Source organism: Pristiophorus japonicus, chromosome 12, assembly GCF_044704955.1.
Source record: "Pristiophorus japonicus isolate sPriJap1 chromosome 12, sPriJap1.hap1, whole genome shotgun sequence".
Classification (NCBI taxonomy): domain Eukaryota; kingdom Metazoa; phylum Chordata; class Chondrichthyes; family Pristiophoridae; genus Pristiophorus; species Pristiophorus japonicus.
In genome coordinates, this window is record NC_091988.1 from 125,533,868 (window position 1) to 125,558,160 (window position 24,293).

A 24,293-nucleotide genomic window follows, 5' to 3' on the forward strand; every position below is an offset into this window, starting at 1 on the left:
TTGATCTTGTGACCTAAATTTCTGTTATAGGCGGAAATTGAGCATAGGAAAATTTGGACAACATAAGCCAGCTGATGCAGCTTCAAGAGCCAGAATTGTTGAAGCAGAATCCATAAAGAGCACTATGCAAGGTTGTGGGCAGTGAGCAGGAGAGGGACATTGTAGATGGAGATCATGGACAGTGTTGTCCTGTGCTTATTGCCTGCTTTAAGTAGGGCAGCTCTATAAATCTTTTCTACATAAATGCATAACAAGTTGGCAAGGGTGGCAGTGTCTTTAGGAAATACGCTGAGCTGGTTCTGAAATTTACAGAAGGAGGCCATTCAGCCTGTTGAGCCTGTGCCAGCTCTCTGCAAGAGCACTTCTGGTCCCACTCCTCCACTCTTTCCTCGTAGCCCTGCAATTTTTTTCTTGTTCAGGTACTTATCCAATTCCCTTTTGAAAGCCACGATTGAATCTGCCTCCACCACCTTTTCAGGCCATGCATTCCAGATCTTAACCACTAATAACGTAAAAAAAGTTTTTCTCCATGCTTTCTGCATGCTCTCGGCGACGAGACTCGAGGTGCGCAGTGCCCTCCCGGATGCACTTCCTTCAATTTGGGCGGCTTTGGGCCAGGGATTCCCAGGCGTCGGTGGGGATGTTGCACTTTATCAAGGAGGCTTTGAGGGTGTCCTTGAAATGTTTCCTCTGCCCACCTGGGGCTCGCTTTCCGTGTAGGAGTTCCAAGTAGAGCGCTTGCTTAGGGAGTCTCGTGTCGGGCATGCGAACGATGTGGCCTGCCCAACGGAGCTGATCGAGTGTGGTCAGTGCTTCGATGCTGGGGATGATGGCCTGATCGAGAACACTCGTCTATCCTCCCAGTGGATTTGCAGGATCTTGCGGAGGCAGCGCTGGTGGTACTTCTCCAGCTCTTTGAGATGTCTGCCGTATACAGTCCACGTCTCTGAGCCATATAGGAGGGCGGCTATTACGACTGCCCTGTAAGACAATAAGCTTGGTGCCAGATTTGAGGTCCTGGTCTTCAAACACTCTCTTCCTCAGGCTACAGAAAGCTGCGCTGGCACAGTGTTGGACCTCGTCGTCGATGTCTGTCCTTGCTGATATCGACTCCCGAGGTATGGAAAATGGTCTACGTTGTCCAAGGCCGCGCTGTGGATTTTGTTGACCGGGGAGCAGTGCTGTGTGGCAGGGTCAGGTTGGTGGAGGACCTTTGTCTTATGGATGTTTAGTGTAAGGCCCATGCTTTCGTTCGCCTTGGTGAAGGTGTTGACGATGGCTTCGAGTTTGGCCTCTGAGTGTGTGCAGACGCAGGTGTTGTCTGCATACTGTAGTTTGATGACAGAGGCTGGGACGATCTTGGATGTAGCCTGGAGGAGGCGATGGTTGAATAGGTTTCCATTAATTCTAAAGTTTAGTTCCACTCCAGCGGGGAGCTTGTTGAGAGTGAGATGGAGCATTGCAGCGAGGAAAATCGAAGAACGTTGGTGCGATGACGCAGCCCTGCTTGACCCCGGTCCGGACGTGGATTGGGTCTGTGGTGGATCCGTTAGTTAGGATCATGGCTTGCACATGATCGTGGAGCAGGTAAAGGATGTTAACAAAACTTTGGGGGCAGCTGAAACTGAGGAGTACGCTCCATAGTCCCTCATGGTTGACAATGTCAAAGACCTTTGAGAGGTCAGAAGGCAATGTACAAAGGTTGATGCTGTTCCCTGCATTTCTCTTGTAGTTGTCGTGCCGTGAAACATAGAAACATAGAAATTTTCTGCGCAGAAGATGATCATTTCGGCCCATCGTGTCCGCGCCGGCCAACAAAGAGCCATGCGGCTTTCGGTCAGCAGCCCTGAAGGTTACATATAAACCTCTGAACAATGAACAATGACGGAAAGGTAAAGAGCATCCGGTCCAACTAGTCTGTCCCACACAACTGCGACACCCCCTGCACCGTGACATTCTACACTTCACCCCACCTGGAGCCATACTATCTCCTGGGAGAGGCAAAAAAACAGATTTAAAAACCCAGGCCAATTGGGGAAAAAAATCTGGGAAAATTCCTCTTCAACCCATCCAGGCGATCACTCTATTAGATTTCCTGATGTACTTACCATCATATCAACACCAGCCAAAAAGAGGTTATCCAGTCTAATCCTACCTACCAGCTCTAGGTCTGTAACCCTTCAGGTTACGGCACTTCAAGTGCTCATCCAAGCACCTTTTAAATGTGGTGAGGGTTTCTGCCTCTACCATCTTTCCAGGCAGTGAGTTCCAGACCTCCACAACCCTCTGCGTAAAGAAGCCCCCCTCAAATCGCCTCTAAACCTTCCACCAGCCACCTTAAACCTATGCCCCCTCATAATTGACCCTTCCACCAAGGGAAATAGGCCCTTGTTATCCACTATATCCAGGCCCTTCAAACTTTTGTAGCTAAGATTCTCCATTCCAGGCAGCATCCTCGTAAATCTCCTTTGCACCCTCTCCAGTGCAATCACTTCCTTCCTATAATACGACGACCAGAACTGCACGCAGTATTGCAGCTGTGGCCTAACCAGTGTATTATATAATTTAAACATAACTTCCCTGCTCTTGTATTCTGTGCCTCGGCCAATAAAGGCGACCATTCTATATGTCTTCTTAACCACCTTATCCACTTGGCCTGCTACTTTCAGGGATCTGTGGACAAGCACTCCAAGGTCCTTTTGTTCGTCTGCACTTCTAAGTTGCCTACCGTTTAATGTGTATACCCTTTCCTTATTAGCCCTCCCCAAGTGCATTACCTCACACTTCTCTGAATTAAATTCCATTTGCCACAGCTCTGTCCTCTTGACCAGCAGATTGATATCCTCCTGCAGTCCATGACTTTCCTCTTCATTATCAACCACACAGCCAGTTTTAGCGTCATCTGCAAACTTCTTAATCATACTCCCTATATTCAAATCTGGATCATTAATGTATACCACAAAAAGCAAGGGACCCTGCAGAACCCCACTAGAAACATCCTTCCAGTCACAAAAACATCCATTACCCATTACCCTTTGCTTCCTACCTCTAAGCCAATTTTGGATCCAACTTACCACTTTGCCTTGGATCTCATGGGCTTTTACCTTCGTGACCAGCTTGAGCGAGGACTGGAGGCACTGAGGAGCATCCGAGAGAATGAGAGGTACGTGGATAGCTCGTTTCAAGCATTGGTTACCCCACAGAGTAAAAGGGTACAGGAGGATAGGGAATGGGTGTCTGTCGCACACAAGAGTATGGCGAGGCAGGTAGTGCAGGAGTCCCCCGAGGCTATCCCGCTCTCCAACCGGTACTCTATTCTGACTACTGGCGAGGGCGGTGATGCCTCTGGGGAGTGCAGCCAGGGCCAAGTCCACAGCACCGTGGGTGGTTTAGTTGCACAGGGGGGAGGAAGAAGACAGGAAGGGCTATAGTGATAGGAGATTCAATAGTTAGGGGAGCAGAAAGGCGCTTCTACGGCAGCAAAAGTGACATCAGGATGGTGTGTTGCCGCCCTGGTGCAAGGGTCAATGATGTCACTGAGCGACTGCAGGGCATTCTGGGGAGAGAAGGGGAACAGCCAGTGTTTGTGGTCCACATTGGTACCAACAACATAGGCAGAAAGAGGGGTGAGGTCCTGAAAGCTGAGTTTAGGGAGCTAGGAGTAAGATTGAAAGCCAGGACCTCAAAAGTGGTAATCTCAGGATTACTGCCAGTGCCATGTACTAGTGAGGGTAGAAATAGGAAGGCTAGTCAGATAAATACGTGGCTGGGACATTGGTGTAGGAGGGAGGGCTTTAGTTTCCTGAACAATTGGGACCGCTTCTGGGGTAGGTGGGACCTGTACAAATCGGACAGGTTACACCTCAACAGAGACGGGACCAATGTTCTCGTGGGTGGTTTTGATAGTGCGGTTGGGAGGGCTTTAAACTAGCTTGGCAGGGGGATGGGAACCCAGGAGAGGGCTCTGAGCTAGTTAAAGTGGGTGAGAGCTCAGATGAACAGAACCCCAAGAAAGGATGCAAAAGGCAGGAGGCAACAGTGCAGAGTAGCACTGGGGTAAGTGTAAACCACAAGATGATAGGAAGGGACAATATGTATGAATATCAAGGGGCTGCAGGAGGGGTCAAAGCTAAAAATCATTGTTTAAAAACTAGGATTAAAACACTCTACCTAAATACACGCAGCATTCGAAACAAAGTAAATGAGTTGACGGCACAAACCATTACAAATGGGTATGATTTAGTGGCCATTACAGAAACGTGGTTGCAGGGTGGCCAAGACTGGGAATTAAACATACAGGGGTATCTGACAATTCGGAAAGATAGACAAGAAGGGAAAGGAGGCGGGGTAGCTCTGTTAATAAAGATAATGATATCAGGGCAGTTGTGAGAGATGATATTGGCTCTAATGTTGAATCATTGTGGGTGGGGATTAGAGATAGTAAGGGGAAAGTGTCACTGGTGGGCGTAGATAATAGGCCCCCAAATAATAACTTCACGGTGGAGCGGACAATAATCAAGGGAATAATGGAGGCATGTGAAAAAGGAACGGCAGTAGTCATGGGGGATTTTAACCTACATATCGATTGGTCAACTCAAATCGCACGGGGTAGCCTGGAGGAGGAATTCATAGAATGCATACGGGATTGTTTCTTAGAACAGTATGTAACAGAACCGACAAGTGAGCAAACTATCTTAGATCTGGTCCTGTATAATGAGACAGGAATAATAAACTATCTCCTAGTAAAAGATCCTCTCGGAATGAGTGATCATAGGATGGTTGAATTTGTAATACAGATTGAGGGTGAGGAAGTTGTGTCAGAAATGAGCGTACTATGCTTAAACAAAGGGGACTACAGTGGGATGAGGGCAGAGTTGGCTAAAGTAGACTGGAAACACAGACTAAACGGGGGCACAATTGAGGAACAGTGGAGGACTTTTAAGGAGCTCTTTCATAGTGCGCAACAAAACTATATTCCAGTGAAAAAGAAGGGCGGTAAGAGAAGGGATAACCAGCCGTGGATAACCAAAGAAATAAAGGAGAGTATCAAATCAAAGACCAATGCGTATAAGGTGGCCAAGGTTAGTGGGAAACTAGAGGATTGTGAAAATTTTAAACAACCGCAAAGAATGACTAAAAAAGCAATAAAGAAAGGAAAGATAGATTTCGAAGGTAAACTTGCGCAAAACATAAAAACAGATAGTAAAAGCTTTTACAGATATATAAAACGGAAAAGAGTGACTAAAGTAAATGTTGGTCCCTTAGAAGATAAGAAGGGGGATTTAATAATGGGAAATGTGGAAATGGCTGGGACCTTAAACAATTATTTTGCTTCGGTCTTCACAGTGGAAGACACAAAAACCATGCCAAAAATTGCTGGTCACGAGACTGTGGGAAGGGAGGACCTTGAGACAATCACTATCACTAGGGGGGTAGTGCTGGACAAGCTAATGGGACTCAAGGTAGACAAGTCCCCTGGTCCTGATGAAATGCATCCCAGGGTATTAAAAGAGATGGCGGAAGTTATAGCAGATGCATTCGTTATAATCTACCAAAATTCTCTGGACTCTGGGGAGGTACCAGTGGATTGGAAAGCAGTTAATGTAACGCCTCTGTTTAAAAAAGGGGGCAGACAAAAGGCAGGTAACTATAGGCCGGTTAGTTTAACATCTGTAGTGGGGAAAATGCTTGAAACTATCATTAAGGAAGAAATAGCGGGACATCTAGATCGGAATAGTGCAATCAAGCAGACGCAGCATGGATTCATGAAGGGGAAATCATGTTTAACTAATTTACTAAAATTCTTTGAGGATATAACGAGCATGGTGGATAGAGGTGTACCGATGGATGTGGTGTATTTAGATTTCCAAAAGGCATTCGATAAGGTGCCACACAAAAGGTTACTGCAGAAGATAGAGGTACGCGGAGTCAGAGGAAATGTATTAGCATGGATAGAGAATTGGCTGGCTAACAGAAAGCAGAGAGTCGGGATAAATGGGTCCTTTTCGGGTTGGAAATCGGTTAGTGGTGTGCCACAGGGATCGGTGCTGGGACCACAACTGTTTACAATATACATAGATGACCTGGAAGAGGGGACAGAGTGTAGTGTTACAAAATTTGCAGATGACACAAAGATTAGTGGGAAAGCGGGTTGTGCAGAGGACACAGAGGCTGCAAAGAGATTTGGATAGGTTAAGCGAATGTGCGAAGGTTTGGCAGATGGAATACAATGTCGGAAAGTGTGAGGTCATCCACCTTGGGGGAAAAAAAAAGGGAATATTATTTGAATGGGGAGAAATTACAACATGCTGAGGTGCAGAGGGACTTGGGGGTCCTTGTGCATGAAACTCTTTTGAGTTTACCTGAAAATAAACATAAACATTAAACCGTGCCACCCGCCTGGGTGACACAGCAGACATTTTCAAGGTCCCTTTTTTTTTTTCCTTTTTTTTTTGGTTTTTTTTTTGGGGCGCTAAAATCAAATTTTTTCCAGTGCCCCCTATAAAAGGGGAGGGGGACACTAAAAGCACCGGCAATTAAAACAAATTAAACTTTAAAACGTAAAATCAAATTAAAATTTGGTTGCCGGGCGTGATGATGCACTCCAGTTCCTTGTGCATGAAACTCTTTTGAGTCCTTGTGCATGAATCCCAAAAAGTTAGTTTGCAGGTGCAGCAGGTAATCCGGAAGGCGAATGGAATGTTGGCCTTCATTGCGAGAGGGATGGAGTACAAAAGCAGGGAGGTCCTGCTGCAACTGTATAGTGTATTGGTAAGGCCGCACCTGGAGTACTGCGTGCAGTTTTGGTCACCTTATTTAAGGAAGGATATATTGGCTTTGGACCTGCAGCTGGATCTCCTGTGCTTTCTCCACCCACCATCTGTTTTTTTAGGTCACGGGTTTTTTGTTGGACCTCGGCCTTCAGCTGTCTGTAGAGCTGCTTTGCTGCTCCCGAATTGGGTTGCTGCTTTAAGTTCAGAAATGCCTTGCGCTTGCGGCTTATTTGCTCCTGGATCTCCTGGTCATTCTCGTCAAACCAGTCTTCGTGTTTGCTGGTTGAGTGACCGAGGGTCTCTTCACAGGTGCTGGTTATGGAGGCCTTGAGGGCAGACCAGGCAACTGCGTCGCACTCTGCGTCTCGGGGTCATCCAGGTTGGCAGTGAGATGCTGGCTGTATAGGGCTATCTTAGCTGGGTCTTTGACTGCGCCAGTGTTGATTTTCCTGCAGCATTGTTTCTGTTACTGTCACTGCTTTGGGGCTATATTGATGTTGACGGAGCGGATTAGGCGGCGGTCCATCCAGCAGTCGTCGGATCCTGTCGTGGCGCGGGTGAAGCGCACGTCCTTGCGGTCCCTCACTCGGACAATGATGTAGTCGAGCAGATGTCAGTGCTTGGAGTGAGGGTGTTGCTATGATGCCTTGTACTGTCCCTCTGACGGAACAAGGTGTTAATGATGACAAGATCCTGTTCTCGATATTTTGTCAGGAGCGGGGTACTGCTGGAGTTGGTTTTCCCTACCCCCTCTCTGCCAATCATGCCTCCCCAGAGGTCTGTGTCCTTACTGACTCTGGTGTTGGAGGATCAGTTTGTCGTCCGTCTGGACTCGGGACAGGGATTATTCGACGCTGCAGTAGAATTCCTCTTTGGTCTCATCTGTTGCGTCGCTTGTTGGGGAGTATGCGCTGATGACTGTGGCGCTCTTGTTCTGGGCGAGGGTGAGCCGGAGAGTCATGAGACGCTCGCTTATCCTGCAGGGGGAGTCTCTGAGACGGTCAACCAGCTCATTCTTGATGGCGAAGCCAACTCCATGGAGCAGGGTGGTTCTTCTGGTTTGCCTTTCCAGAAGAAAGTGTAACCACCACCTTGTTCCTTGAGCCCTGCCCGCCGGGTCTCACTTAACGATGTCGACATCGAAGCATCTAAGTTCCCGGGCAACGATAGCAGTGCTATGTTCCAGTCTGTAACTGTTGGGGTTGTCCATGAGGTTGCTGACGTTCCAGGTCCCGAACTTCAATTTAAAGGTGGAAGATGCCTGTGCGTGACTTCTGTTAACGTGGGGTGGCCGTTGCACACTGGCAACCACGCGGGCTTAGCAGAGCAAGGTCTTGGTCCAGTGGCAAGAGGGTCCAAGACGACTGGAGACCAGGCTCCGCTGTATGGGCCTAGGTGCCTACGGTGGGGTGTGAGCTGTAAGCTCGGCTTCAGGAGAGGTGGTGTGATGAGTGATTAGACAGGATAATAATCTTGAAGTTCTCCTTGAGGACGATGTTTACTGCTGTACGACCCAGAATGGTGGGAAACTTACCAATACCCTGACAGAACTCTTGCTTATGATATCTGACTACCAGAGGGAACTTGCTTGAATTGTAAAATGAAAGCCTTCTATAATGCAATCTCCAAGGAGTATCTGTTCTCAACATACAACATAATTCTTGTCTTGGGGGGAGGAAAAAGGAGCCAGCTCAGAGTCCCTTCGGCCAGCTCGGAGTCAGCCTCGGCAGCGACCGCGGAGTTCTCTCGGCCGGCGGCCCAATCTGCGGAGGTGAAACAGCTGGAGGAGCTGCGACGGAACCCCTTCCCTCATCATACCTCAGTTCTCCGTTCCAATCCCACTCTGACTCTCTGTCCTCGGCCTCTTTACACTGTTCCAGTAAGCTTGAGGACCAACACCTCACTTTTATATTAGGCACTTTACAGTCTTCTGGATTCAACATCGAGTTCAACAATTTCAGACCATAACCATTGCCCCATTTTTATCAGACTGATGATTCTGCTATACCCATTTACAACTCTTTTAGACCCATCTTTTATTTCTTTATGTCCCATTACCATCTCCGTTTGCTTTGTACTATCGCAGCTTATGTAATTTAATCTCTCCTGCCTTCCATCCTATCACAGACCTTCCCTTTTGTTCTTTCCTCCCCTCCCCACTTTCACTGCCCCTGCCCTTGCTTAAAATCTGTTACATCTCTAACTTTTTCCACCCCCCAAGACAAGAATTATTTGGCCTTGTATGTTGAGAACAGATTCTCCTTGGAGACTGCATTGTAGAAGACTTTCATTTTACAATTCAAGCAAGTTCCCTCTGGTAGTTCGCTATCATAAGCAAGAGTTCTGTCAGGGTATTGGTAAGTTTCCCACCATTCTGGATCGTACATCATCCTGAAGGAGAACTTCAAGATTATTATCCTGTCTAAGATTATATAGATGGCACAAAATAGGAGACTGGCAAATTGCTTACTCCCCTATTGAAGGCCAGGCTGTGTGACGAGAGGGCAGCAGCCACATTGCCCACAGCCTCAACCCATTCCTCCTTCCCTTTCCCACCTCCATCTCTTTTCCCTAAAGAGGCATTTTTTTTTGCTTTCAAAATTCAACTTGTTCTTTTTTAAAAAAAAAATAAGTCAAATTATGAGGAGGAACATTATTTATGTTTCACTCTGTATATAGTCTCAGACTCTCTATCAATGTTGTCAAGACTGCATTTTATTGCCCATCCCTATGTGTTCTAACATGATCCTGGTGGGCTTGCTACTTGTAACAATTGTATATTCCTAGACCACTTCAAAGGGTCAACCAAATAGTGTGCACTAGTGTCATGTGTAGGCCAGACTGGGTAGGGGTAGCAGGTTCTCATCTCAAGAGTCTCAGTTATCAGGGAGGCACATTCAAACCTAGCATCTGATGCTGGAACACTTGCAGCTCCCATGCAGCACAAAGCTGGCGTAGCCAGCTGCAGGCGTATGTGTGCTGCTACCTCCAGGTCTATTGTAATGGTGACCTTTGGGAATGTGCTGTGGTCACATCCATTTCAGCAGCCAGCAGCCATCAAGCTGCGACCTACTGCTGGGCTGCACCATCACTTGCCTTAAGAGTGGCGTCTAGCTTGAGCCACCTTTCCCTTTCTTTTGTGCCTCTCACTTTGTAGCCCCCTCCAACTAAACATAGAAACATAGAAAATAGATGCAGGAGCAGGCCATCTAGCCCCTCGAGCCTGCTCCGCCATTCAACAAGATCATGGCTGATCTGGCCGTGGACTCAGCTCCACTTACCCGCCCGCTCCCCGTAACCCTTAATTCCCTTAATGCTTAAAAATCTATCTATCTGTGACTTGAAAACATTCAATGAGCTAGCCTCAACTGCTTCCTTGGGCAGAGAATTCCACAGATTCACAACCCTTTGGGAGAAGAAATTCCTTCTCAACTCGGTTTTAAATTGGCTTCCCTGTATTTTGAGGCTGTGCCCCCTAGTTCTAGTCTCCCCTACCAGTGGAAACAACCTTTCTGCCTCTATCTTGTCTATCCCTTTCATTATTTTAAATGTTTCTATAAGATCACCCCTCATCCTTCTGAACTCCAACGAGTAAAGACCCAGTCTACTCAATCTATCGATTGAGGATGCTAAGAGGCTGCAGGGTGACTTGGACAGGTTAGAGTGGGCAAATGAATGGCAGATGCAGTATAATGTGGATAAATGTGAGGTTATCCACTTTGGTGGCAAAAACAGGAAGGCAGAATATTATCTGTGGTCCTTGTAAAGTCCTGACCCTGCAGTACAGACTTACACAAGGCACGTGCTGAAGTCAAGGTCACTCAGGACCTGCACCTTTATTTCACAGCTCTCAAATGCCACACTTGCCTGAGACCTGCCTTTATATACCTGTGTGGGACAGGTATGCAGTGTCTCCTGCAAGTGCATCCCTGGTGGTAAGGTATGCTTGTGGTTACAGGTTATATCTAGTTACAGTCATGTATAGCATGGTAAGATACAGTTATGCACAGTAGTGTGAGATACATGACATCACCCTCCCCCAAGGTCTTAGTGTCTTTATAGATTCAGTCTCTCAGGTGGTCTGCGCTCTTGCGTGGAGCATCTTAGTTGTTGTTTGCCTTGGTGTCTGTTTTTCTTCCGGTGTGATTGCTGGTATCTCTCCTGGGCTGTCTGTTTCGTTCAGTATGATTGTTGGTGTCTCGCCTGGGCTGTCTGTTGAGACTGCCCTTTCCTCAGGTTGTTCCCTCTGTCTGTCCATCAGGTGTGGTGTGAGTTCCACATTGTAGTCTGCCTCTGGTTCAGCAGTGTTGTTGGTGAATCTACTTTTTACTTGGTCTACATGCCTCCGGCAGGTTTTCCCATTGTCCATTTGTACAACCAGTAGCCTGTTTCCTTCTTTGCCTGTTACTGTCCCTGCAAGCCATTTGGGACCCCTGCCATAGTTTAGCACAAACACTTTCTCCCCTATCTCATTTCACCTCCCCCTCGAATTTCGGTCATGGTACTCAGTTAGCTTCCGGTGCTTTGCCTCAACAATTTCATGCATGTCTGGGAGGATTAATGAGAGCCGAGTCTTTAAGGTCCGTTTCATCAATAGTTGCGTGGGTGGAACCCCAGTCAATGAATGCGTACGAGATCTGTATGCCAGCAACAATCGTGACATGTGGCTCTGCAGCGTTGGACCTTGGATTTTAAGCATGCCATGTTTAATGATCTACACTGCTCGCTCCGCCTGGCCATTGGAGGCCGGCTTGAACGGTGCCGGCTTAATCTAATTTATGCCGTGGTCAACCATAAAATCTTGAAATTCTGCGCTGGTAAGCATGGACCATTATCACTGACCAATATGTCAGGAATTCCGTGCGTTGCAAACATGGTTCTAAGGCTCTCCACAGTGGTGGAGGTGGTGCTCGAGTTTAAAATGGTGCATTCGATCCACTTTGAAAATGCACCGACGACTACGAGGAACATTTTGCCCATAAATGGGCCCACATAGTCTACATGCACCCGCGACCACGGTTTGGTGGGCCAGGGCTAGAGGCTCGGGGGCCTCCCTGGGGGCATTGCTGAGTTGGGCACAAATGGTGCACTGCCGGATGCAGAGCTCCAAGTCCGTGTCAATGCCAGGCCACCAGACGTGGGATCTGGCTTTGGCCTTCATAAGAACGATCCACGGGTGCTCGCGGTGGAGCTCCCGGACGAACGCCTCTCTGCCTCACAAAGGCATAACTACTCTGCTGCCCCACATCAGGCAGTCTGCCAGTCATGATAGTTCATGCATGTGCCTATGGAAAGGTTTGATGATCTCTGGGCAGGCATCGCGAGCCTCTGCCCAGTCACCAGTTAAAACACATCGTTTGACTAAGGATAACGTGCGGCCGCTGGTCGTCCAGGCTCTGATTTGGCGAGCCGTCATGGGCGAACCTGTGAACTCAAAGGCATTGATTGCCATGACCATCTCAAGTCCTGTTCGTCGGACCCTTCCATGGTCGCCAGGGGTAGTCTGCTAAGCGCGTCGGCACAGTTGTCTGCCTGGTCTGTGCCTTATTGTGTAGTCGTAAGATGCCAGCATGAGTGCCCAACGTTGAATGCGCGCCGAGGCGTTGGCGTTTATTGCCTTGTTCTCAGATAGCAGAGACGTGAGGGGTTTGTGATTGGTTTCTAACGCGAAAAGGTATTGGTGCATCTTTTTGACACCGTACGCGCACGCGAGCACCTCCTTCTCCACCATACCGTATCCGCGCTCCGCCCGCGAAAGTGATCTGGAGGCATAAGCAATGGGTTGTAATTTACCCGCACCATTGACATGCTGTAAAACGCATCTAACCCCGCACGCTGGCGCATCACACGTAAGAACTAGCTTTTTACCTGGGTCAAAAGAAAAACACTGTTGGAACATAGAAGGTTGTGTGCCTTATTGAAGGCACGTTCTTGGGCGTCCCCCCAAAGCCAATCGCACCCCTTTCTGAGTAGCACGTGGAGAGGCTCCAGCAGCATGCTCAAGTTCTGCATAAAGTTCCCAAAGTAATTGAGTAGCCCGAGAAAGGCGCGCAGTTCCGAGACATTCCGGGGCCTGGGTGCCAGACGAATTGCTTCGGTTTTTGATTCTGTTGGACGGATTCCATCAGCGGCAATCCTTCTGCCCAAAAATTCAACCTCTGGCACGAGAAACAGACACTTGGATTTCTTAACTCTTAGGCCTACCCAATCCAATCGCTTTAGTACTTCCTCCAAATTGCGGAGATGGGAGTCGGTGTCTCTGCCCGTGATGAGTATGTCGTCTTGAAACACGACCGTCCCCGGGATGGACTTGAGCAGACTCTCCATGTTGCGCTGAAATATAGCACCTGCCGACCTGATGCCGAATGGGCATCGATTGTACATGAAAAGGCCTTGATGTGGGTTAATGGTGGTGAGTAGCTTAGACTCTTCGGTCAGTTCTTGCATCATATGCGCAGATGTGAGATCTAGTTTCGAGAATCGTTTTCCCCCAGCCAATGTGGCAAATAGGTCCTCTGCTCTGGGCAGCGTGTATTGGTCCTATAAAGAGACTCTGTGTTTATGGTAGATTTGTAGTCCCCACAGATTCGTACGGATCCATCAGGCTTCATGACGGGGACGATGGGACTTGCCCAGTCGCTAAATTCCGCGGGTGAGATAATGCCTTCCCGCAGAAGCCGGTCCAGTTCGTGTTCAATCTTTTCGCTCATCACATAAGGCACAGCTCTAGCCTTGTGATGGACCGGTCTAGCATCCTGTGTGATGTAGATTTTAACTTTAGGTCCTTTGAAGGTGCCCACACCTGGCTGAAAGAGATGTTCAAATCGACTTAGAACTGTTGAGCAAGAGATCCGTTCCTCTGACGACATGGCGTGAACATCATCCCATTTCCAATTTAGTTTTGCCAGCCAGCTTCTCCCCAACAGTGCTGGGTGATCACCGGGGACAATCCACAGGGGAAGTCGGTTCACCGTCCCTTTGTGTGTGACAGAGAGCATCGCGCTGCCAAGGACTGGGACGATTTCTTTGGTATAGGTCCTTAGTTTGGTATCGACCCTTGTGAGTTTTGGTCTGTTGCTTCTGTGCGGCCACAGCTGTTCAAATTGTTGGATGCTCATGAGAGATTGACTCGCTCCCGTGTCCAGTTCCATGTTGACGCGTGTCCCGTTGAGTAGGACCCCCTCATCATTATTGGAGGCGTCTTGTTGTAAGAACAGTGGCTATTGATCGTGTTCACCCGCTGTACCTCGGTGTCCCGGGCATTGTCCCCACCGTCTTCTGGTCCGTTTTCCGATCCTTCCGATTCGTATACCAGCCGAGCTGCTGTTTTTCTGCACATGCGGGTCAAATGCCCTGTATAGTTGCAGTTTCTGCAAAAGGCATGCTGAAATCGACACCCCCTTGATGAGTGCCATCCCCTACATCTCCAGCACAGGCCACTTCCATTGTTTCCGAAGGATGAGCTGCGTCTGGCTGATCTCTTTTGAGCTTCTCTCAGTTTGTAGTTGATTGCTTGCATTGTGGGTTGATGTGGGTTGATGAGGTGTGAACGGCCGTTCCTGTGGCCCTTGATGGCTTCTGGCGCCACTGCTTGCTGTTGAAGGCTTTCTCTCCTGCCCTTGTCTTTGTGTGGGGGTAGCGGCTTGTTTCACGCTGTGAACCCCTTGTTCCGATGTTTCGTTAGCTGTCGTACCCGCAGTATAGATCAACCTCGTTGTTTCTTCTCCTGCCAAGAATGTCTGTGCGACCAGTGCTGCTGCCTCTTGGGTCAAGTTCTTGGTCTCTCTGAGCTTTCGGAATAGGCCTGTGTGGCCTATTCCTTCAATAAAAAAGTCTCTCAGTACTTCTCTCCTTAGTTCATTGGAGAACTCACATAAACTAGCCAGCCTTCGAAGTTCCGTCACAAAGTCGGGTATGCTCTGGCCCACACAGCGTCTGTAGTTGTAGAACCTGTGTCTGGCCATGTGTAGGCTGCTCACTGGCTTCAGGTGGTCTCTCCCCAGTGTGCTCAACTCTTCAAACGATTTGCTTGTTGGTTTCTCGGGTGCCAGCAGGTCCTTCATTAAGGCGTATATTTTCGAGCCACAGCTGGTCAAGAGATGGGCTCTTCTCTTGTCTGCCTTATCGTCACCCAACCAGTCTTTGGTTACAAAGCTTTGCTGGAGCCTTTCTATAAAGTCCTCCCAATTATCTCCAGCATTGTATTTCTCATCTGAGCCATTGGTAGCCATTCTGTGAATTCTGTGATCCCATCCTCGTCGCCACTGTAAAGTCCTGACCCTGCAGTACAGTGTTGCACGAGGCACATGCTGAAGTCAAGGTCACTCAGGACCTGCACCTTTATTTCACAGCTCTCGAGTGCCACACTTGCCTGGGACTTGTGTGGGACAGGTATGCAGTGTCTCCTGCAAGTACACCCCTGGTGGTAAGGTATGCTTGTGGTTACAGGTCAGATCTAGTTACAGTCATGTATAGCATGGTAAGATACAGTTATGTACAGTAGTGTGAGATACATGACAGTGATTGATTATGAAAAGGGGAGGTGCAACGAGACCTGGGTGTCATGGTACATCAGTCATTGAAAGTTGGCATGCAGGTACAGCAGGCGGTGAAGAAGGCAAATGGCATGTTGGCCTTCATAGCGAGAAAATTTGAGTATAGGAGCAGGGAGGTCCTACAGCAGTTGTACAGGGCCTTAGTGACGCCTCACCTGGAATATTGTGTTCAGTTTTGGTCTCCTAATCTGAGGAAGGACATTCTTGCTATTGAGGGAGTGCAGTGAAGGTTCACCAGACTGATTCCCAGGACAGCAGGACTGACATATGAAGAATGACTGGATCGACTAGGCTTATATTCACTGGAATTTAGAAGAATGAGAGGGGATCTCATCGAAACTTATAAAATTCTGACAGGACTGGACAGGTTAGATGCAGGAAGAATGTTCCTGACGTTGGGGAAGTCCAGAACCAGGGGTCACAGTCTAAGGGTAAGGGGTAAGACATTTAGAACCGAGAATGGAGAAACTTCTTCACTCAGAATTGTGAACCTGTGGAATTTCTACCACAAAGTTGTTGAGGCCAGTTTGTTAGATATATTCAAAAGGGAGTTAGATGTGGCCCTTACGGCTAAAGGGATCAAAAGGTTATGGAGAGAAAGCAGAAATGGGGTACTAAAGTTGCAAAAATGATCAGTCATGATCATATTGAATGGTGGTGCAGGCTCGAAGGGCCGAATGGCCTACTCCTGCACCTATTTTCTATGTTTCTGTGGCTGATCATGCAACCTCAGTACCCCACTCCTGCCTGCTCCCATACCCCCCAAATCCTTGACAAAGATTTCCTGCAGAATGAAGTACCTTCTGAGCCTTTCCTAAGACTGTAATTCCTTTTGTCCCCCTTGTTTGACACTTTAAAATTTCTCTCGTAATTTTCCACTCCCATCACTAGTGTCTTCCCTGCATTCATCCAGATTTGCACCTGAAGCTAAGCATAATAATTATGAAGAGCTGACCATATAAAATTGGATGCAAACTACATGCAACCACAGTATACTGGTGGTGGAGGGAGTGATTGTTTAAGGTTGTGGATGGGGTACCAATCAAGCTAGCTGGTGTTGAGCTTCTTGTGTTGTTGGAGCTCCACTCATCCACCACTGGCACCGCGTGTCTGCATGTAGTTTGCATCTAATTTTATCTACAAGATGCACTGCAGCAAATCGCCAAGACTTCTTTAACAGCCCCTCTCAAACCCGTGACTGCTAACATCTAGAAGGACAAGGGCAAGAGGCGCATGGGAACACCACCACCTCCAAGTTCTCTTCATCCAGGCAAGTGGAGAATTCGATCACACTCCTGACCTGTGCCTTGTAGAAGGTGGAGAAGCTTTGGGGAGTCAAGAGGTACATCAGTTTTTCAGAATACCCAGCTGCTGGCCTCTTGTAGCCACAGTATTTATGTGGTCCAGTCAAACTTCTGGTCAATGGTAACCCAAGGATATTGATGATGGGGATTTACCCATGGTACTGCCATTAAATGTTAATGGAAGGTGGTTAGCCTCTCTCGGTGGAGATAGTTATTGTCTGGCACTTTTGTGGCGTGAATTATACTTGCCACTTACCAGCCCAAGCTTGAACGTTGTTCAGGTCCTTGCTGAATGTGGGTATGGACTGCTTCATTTTCTGAGGAGTTACGAATCAAACTGTGCAATCAGCCGTGAACATCCCCACTTCTGACCTTATGATCGATCGAACGTCATTGATGAAGCAGCTGAAGATGGTTGGGTCTAGGACAGTGCCCTGAGGAACTCCTGCAGCAATGTCCTGAGGCTGAGATGATTGGCCTCCAACCACCACAACCACCTTCCTTTGTGCTCGGTATGACTCCAGCCAGTAGAGAGTTTTCCCCTTGATTTCATGGATTTAAATTTTACTAGAGCTCCCACCAGACAGCTGTATTGGAAGGGTGCGAGAGTTGGAGATAGGGTCACAACACCACCGCTGATTCACCAACCTGAGATTCTTTGCAACAGGACAGTGGACAGTGAATGAGAGATTTGCGTCTCATGGGACGAAAACCTTCACAAAATCACATATTCCTTAAAGGTAAGGTGTCCCTGCTAAGGAGCATGTTTCAGATTCCAGTAGTATTTGGAGGATGCCCTTTGGAAGAATGAAGATGATAAAAGTTAGGTCATCTTTATCATTTAAAAAAAATTGTCAATTCAATGAATCCAGTGAGTGGAATGAAGAGGACAATTTTTATATAAATAATCAGAAAGTACATAATTTTTATTGTTTGCTTTCTTTACATGGTACCATGGTTTGAAAAGGCCAGAAAGATCTGGGAAAATGGAGGAAAAGAAAAGAATGATGCATTGACAAATTTTGCTGAAGACTTTTTTGATGCTCTAATGGTAAGCGTTGTTTTCAGAGGATCTTCAGTTATTGCACATCTGCCAATTCATTGTCGCTGCTTTTATCATGTAATTAATGTAGTAAAGTGGGATAAATCACAGTATATTCTTTGAATAATAAGTTTTGAAAGTTTTTAGATCTCTCATCAGCATAATTTTAAACTTAAAGAACTATTTCACTGAACAAACATAGGGCCCAAGTTTCCACACGATAAAAAACGGGCGCCCCTCCGAGCTGGGCGCCCATTTTTCGCGCCTAAAATGGCGCCTAAAAAAAACCGCGCTATTCTCGAGCGCCTTGCAGCTCCATGTCCGCCAGGCGCGGCGTGCAGGGGGCGGAGCCTACCACTCGTGCCGATTTTGTAAGTGGGAGGGGGCGGGTACCATTTAAATTAGTTTTTTTCCTGCCGGCAACCCTGCGCATGCGCGTTGGAGCGTTCGCGCACGCGCAGTGTGAAGGAAACATTGGCACTCGGCCATTTTTGTAGTTCTTTGTTTAATTTTTGAACATTTTTTTATAAAAGCACATTGCCATCAGCACATCAGCACTGAGGCTTCTTGCAGCAGTGAGAAGGCTGCAGGAAGCCTCAGAAGTTGAGCAGCCATTTCTGACGGCCCCATGCCGTCGGGAATGGCTGCTCATCTTCTGAGGCTTCCTGCAGCCTTCTCACTGTCTCCTTCCCGCCCGCCATCTGGAACGGCTTCCTCCTCCCCCCCCCCCCCCCCCCCCCCCCCGCTGCGATCGGTCCCGCCCGCCCGCCGTCTGGAACGGCTCCCTCCCCACCTCCCCCCCGCTGCATTCGGTCAATCGGGCCCGCCCGCCCGCCGTCTGGAACGGCTCCCCCCCCACCCCCCCCCCCCGGGCTGCGTTCGGTCAATCGGGCCGGCACTCCCTTCCGCCGTCTGGAACGGCTTCCTCCCCCCGCCCCCGCTGCGGGTGGGCGGTCGGTCCCGTACTCCCTCCCTCCCGCCCGCCTTCGGGAACGGCTTCCTCCTCCTCCCCTGCCATCGGGAACGAACGAACGAACTTGTGAGGCTGGCTGAAGCACTTTCACACAGGTAGGAAGATGGTTTATTTAATCTTTTCTTTGCTTATAAATTTTTATTCAGGTTGGATTTATTTGTATAATATTTGTAGAAGTATAAATAAGGATTTATTGTAGAATTTAATGACTTCCCTTCCCCCCCCGCCCCCCCCCCCCCCCACCTCGTTCTGGACGCCTAATTTAACCTGCGCCTGATTTTTTAATGTGTAGAACAGGTTTTTTCAGTTCTACAAAAATCTTCACTTGCTCCATTCTAAGTTAGTTTGGAGTACGTTTTCACTGTAGAAACTTTGAAATCAGGCGTCAGTGGCCGGACACGCCCCTTTTGAAGAAAAATTCTGTTCCAAAGTAGAACTGTTCTACCTGACTAGAACTGCAGAAAAAAAAATGTGGAGAATTGCGATTTCAAAGATAGTCCGTTCTCCACCAGTTGCTCCTAAAAAATCAGGCGCAAATCATGTGGAAACTTGGGCCCATAGAATGAGAGTAGAGCAGCAATTTGGGTAAAATCAAGCAGTGTCAGGAAGGTGTGAAGGGCTGGATTTTCTGTTTTCAGGGCGGGAAAGTTAGCGGCCGGGAATAGTTTGCGCTTTAGAATGTAAGTTTGGGCATCTGGGCTCTGTGTCAGGGGGCGCAGCGCTAAGGGAGGCGTTGTACACCTCTTGTGGCGCAAGGATGGGAAACTCCCGAGCTGAAGAGCCAGGGCGCACTCGCACTCACTTTTGTAGTACTTTACCCTCCTCTCTGCTGCCGGCATGGCTGGATCACTCTGATTTCCCAGGCGGTCATTGCGGGAGCACTTCTGGGCGGACCGTTCATAGAAACAGAGAAACACAGAAAATAGGTGCAGGAGTAGGCCATTCAGCCCTTCGAGCCTGCACCGCCATTCAATGAGTTCATGGCTGAACATGCAACTTCAGTACCCACTTCCTGCTTTCTCGCCATACCCCTTGATCCCCCTAGTAGTAAGGACCTCATCTAACTCCCTTTTGAATATATTTAGTGAATTGGCCTCAACTACTTTCTGTGGTAGAGAATTCCACAGGTTCACCACTCTCTGGGTGAAGAAGTTTCTCCTCATCTCGGTCCTAAATGGCTTACCCCTTATCCTTAGACTGTGACCCCTGGTTCTGGACTTCCCCAACATTGGGAACATTCTTCCTGCATCTAACCTGTCTAAACCCGTCAGAATTTTAAACGTTTCTATGAGGTCCCCTCTCATTCTTCTGAACTCCAGTGAATACAAGCCCAGTTGATCCAGTCTTTCTTGATAGGTCAGTCCCACCATCCCGGGAATCAGTCTGGTGAATCTTCGCTGCACTCCCTCAATAGCAAGAATGTCCTTCCTCAAGTTAGGAGACCAAAACTGTACACAATACTCCAGGTGCGGCCTCACCAAGGCCCTGTACAACTGTAGCAACACCTCCCTGCCCCTGTACTCAAATCCCCTCGCTATGAAGGCCAACATGCCATTTGCTTTCTTAACCGACTGCTGTACCTGCATGCCAACCTTCAATGACTGATGTACCATGACACCCAGGTCTCGTTGCACCTCCCCTTTTCCTAATCTGTCACCATTCAGATAATAGTCTGTCTCTCTGTTTTTACCACCAAAGTGGATAACCTCACATTTATCCACATTATACTTCATCTGCCATGCATTTGCCCACTCACCTAACCTATCCAAGTCACTCTGCAGCCTCATAGCATCCTCCTCGCAGCTCACACTGCCACCCAACTTAGTGTCATCCGCAAATTTGGAGATACTACATTTAATCCCCTCCTCTAAATCATTAATGTACAGTGTAAACAGCTGGGGCCCCAGCACAGAACCTTGCAGTACCCCACTAGTCACTGCCTGCCATTCTGAAAAGTACCCATTTACTCCTACTCTTTGCTTCCTGTCTGACAACCAGTTCTCAATCCACGTCAGCACACTACCCCCAATCCCATGTGCTTTAACTTTGCACATTAATCTCTTGTGTGGGACCTTGTCGAAAGCCTTCTGAAAGTCTAAATATACCACATCAACTGGTTCTCCCTTGTCCACTTTACTGGAAACATCCTCAAAAAATTCCAGAAGATTTGTCAAGCATGATTTCCCTTTCACAAATCCATGCTGACTTGGACTTATCATGTCACCTTTTTCCAAATGCGCTCTATGACATCCTTAATAATTGATTCCATCATTTTACCCACTACTGATGTCAGGCTGACCGGTCTATAATTACCTGTTTTCTCTCTCCCTCCTTTTTTAAAAAGTGGGGTTACATTGGCTACCCTCCACTCAATAGGAACTGATCCAGAGTCAATGGAATGTTGGAAAATGACTGTCAATGCATCCGCTATTTCCAAGGCCACCTTCTTAAGTACTCTGGGATGCAGTCCATCAGGCCCTGGGGATTTATCGGCCTTCAATCCCATCAATTTCCCCAGCACAATTTCCCGACTAATAAAGATTTCCCTCAGTTCCTCCTCCTTACTAGACCCTCTGACCCCTTTTATATCCGGAAGGTTGTTTGTGTCGTCCTCAGTGAATACCGAACCAAAGTACTTGTTCAATTGGTCCGCCATTTCTTTGTTCCCCATTATGACTTCCCCTGATTCTGACTGCAGGGGACCTACGTTTGTCTTTACTAACCTTTTTCTCTTTACATATCTATAGAAACTTTTGCAATCCGCCTTAATGTTCCCTGCAAGCTTCTTCTCGTACTCCATTTTCCCTGCCCTAATCAAACCCTTTGTTCTCCTCTGCTGAGTTCTAAATTTCTCCCAGTCCCCAGGTTCGCTGCTATTTCTGGCCAATTTGTATGCCACTTCCTTGGCTTTAATACTATCCCTGATTTCCCTTGATAGCCACGGTTGAGCCACCTTCCCTTTTTTATTTTTACGCCAGACAGGAATGTACAATTGTTGCAGTTCATCCATGCGGTCTCTAAATGTCTGCCATTGCCCATCCACAGTCAAGTATCATTCACCAATCTATCCTAGCCAACTCACGCCTCATACCTTCAAAGTTAGCCGCCTTTAAGTTCTGGACTATGGTCTCTGAATTAACTGTTTCATTCTCCATCCTAATGCAGAATTCCACCATATTATGGTCACTCTTCCCCAAGGGGCCTCGCACAATGAGATTGCTAATTAATCCTCTCTCATTACACAACACCCAGTCGAAGATGGCCTCCCCCCTAGTTGGTTCCTCGACATATTGGTCTAGAAAACCATCCCTTATGCACTCCAGGAAATCCTCCTCCACCGTATCGCTTCCAGTTTGGCTGGCCCAATCTATGTGCATATTAAAGTCACCCATTATAACTGCTGCACCTTTATTGCATGCACCCCTAATTTCCTGTTTGCCCTCCCCAACATCATCATCTACTGTTTGGAGGTCTGTACACAACTCCCACTAACGTTTTTTGCCCTTTGGTGTTCTGCAGCTCTACCCATATAGATTCCACATCATCCAAGCTAATGTCTTTCCTAACTATTGCATTAATCTCCTCTTTAACCAGCAATGCTACTCCACCTCCTTTTCCTTTCATTCTATCCTTCCTGAATGTTGAATACCCCTGGATGTTGAGTTCCCAGCCCTGATCATCCTGGAGCCACGTCTCCGTAATCCCAATCACATCATATTTGTTAACATTTTTTGCACAGTTAATTCATCCACCTTATTGCGGATACTCCTTGCATTAAGACACAAAGACACACGGGCAGGAGCTCAAACTCACGCCGGTGTCGCAACCTATGGCGCAAATTGAGATAAATGAGCTTGAACTGGTTGCCATTACTGAGACATGGTTGTAGGGTAACCAAGATTGGGAATTAAATATTCCAGGGTACTTGACTTTTTAAAAAAAGATAGGCAAAATGGAAAAGGAAGGTGCCTTACCCTGATAATAAAGGATAAGATAAAGAATGAGAAAGGACTATAGCTTGGAAAATTAAGATGTCGACCCAGTATGGGTGGAGCTACGAAATAACAAGAGGCAGAATACACTGGTGTGAGTAGTTTATTGGCCCCCCTAATAGTAGTTATATTGTTGGTTTGAGTATAAATCAGGAAATTAGGGGAACATGTAACAAGGGTAATTAATGCAATAATCGTAGGGGTCTTTAATCTTCTATTTCCCACATTACAACAGTGACTACACTCTAAGTACTTCACTGGCTGTAAAGCGCTTTGAGATGTCCGGTGGTCGTAAAAGGTGCTATATAAATCCAAGTCTTTTTCATATACTGGGCCAGCCAAATTGGCAAAAGTAGTTTAAAGGTTGAGTTCATGGAATGCATTTGAGACCGTTTATCTATGACAGCATGTTAAGGAACCAACTAGGGAGCAGGCTACTTTAGATCTAGTATTGTGTAATGAGACAGGGTTAGTTAGTACTCTTATAGTAAAGGAGTGTCTGGGGAAGAATGATCACAAGATAGAATTATATATTGAGTTTGAGAGTGATGTTGTTAAATCTGAAACTAGGTCTGAAATTTAAACAGACCCTATTACAGAGGAATGCAGGGCAAGTTGGCTAAGGTAGATTGGGAAATAAGATTAAAAGATAAGCAATGCCGAACATTTAACGAATTATTTCATAATTCTCAATGAATATACATCCCCTTGAGAAACAAAAGCTCCACTAGAAAAGTGATTCAACTGTGGCTAACAAGAGAAGTTAAGGATAGTATTCGATTAAACAAACAGGCTTATAGTGTTGCCAACAAGAGCAGTAAGCCTGAGGATTGGATGAGTTTTAGAAATCAGCAAAGGATGACTGAGAAATTGATAAAGAAGGAGAAAATAGATTGAGAGTAAGCTAAAAGAAAGACTGGATTTATATAGTGCCTTTCACGACCATTGGACATCTCAAAGCGCTTTACAGCCAATAAAGTACTTTTGGAGTGTAGTCACTGTTGTAATGTAGCAAGAAATATAAAAACAGATTGTAAGAGCTTCTACAAGTATGTAAAAAGGACATGATTAGTGGAAGTAAATATGGATCTCTTAGAGGCAGAGATAAGAGAAATTATAATGGGGAATAAGGAAATGGCAGGTCTGTTAATATAGTTTGTACTTGTCTTCACTAGAAGACACAGAAAACATACTGGAAATAGTAGGGAACCAAGGGTCTATTGAATGCGAGGAACTTAAAAAAGTAATTAATATTAGTAAAGAAAAAGTACTGCAGAAATTAATGGAACCAAAATCCAACAAATCCCCATGACCTGATAGACCACACCCTAGTGTTTTAAAAGAAGTGGTTGCAGAGATAGTGGATACATTAATTTTGATCTTCCAGATTCTAGAACGGTCTCCCTAGATTGGAACTTAGCAAATGTAACACCCATATTGAAGAAAGGAGGGAGAGAGAAACTAGGGAACTATAGACCAGTCAGCCTGATATCAATAGTCGGGAAAATACTTGAAGCTATTATTAAGGATGTGGTAACAGGCCACTTAGAAAATCATCATATGATAAAGCAGAATCAACACGGTTTTATGAAAGGGAAATCATGTTTGACAAATCTGTTAGTTTTTTGAGGGTGTAATTAGTAGGGTAGATAAG

At 46.9% G+C, this 24,293-nt stretch overlaps 1 protein-coding gene across 1 annotated transcript in view; it reads left to right on the plus strand.

The window, feature by feature from the left end:
* The window catches only part of sycp2 (synaptonemal complex protein 2), a 1,164,109-nt gene that overhangs the window by 61,307 nt on the left and 1,078,509 nt on the right, over positions 1-24,293 (plus strand). Inside the window, exon 4 of the mRNA XM_070894856.1 lies at positions 17,579-17,683. Coding sequence (XP_070750957.1) covers positions 17,579-17,683 — 105 coding nt within the window. The remainder of the gene's footprint in view (positions 1-17,578; positions 17,684-24,293) is intronic.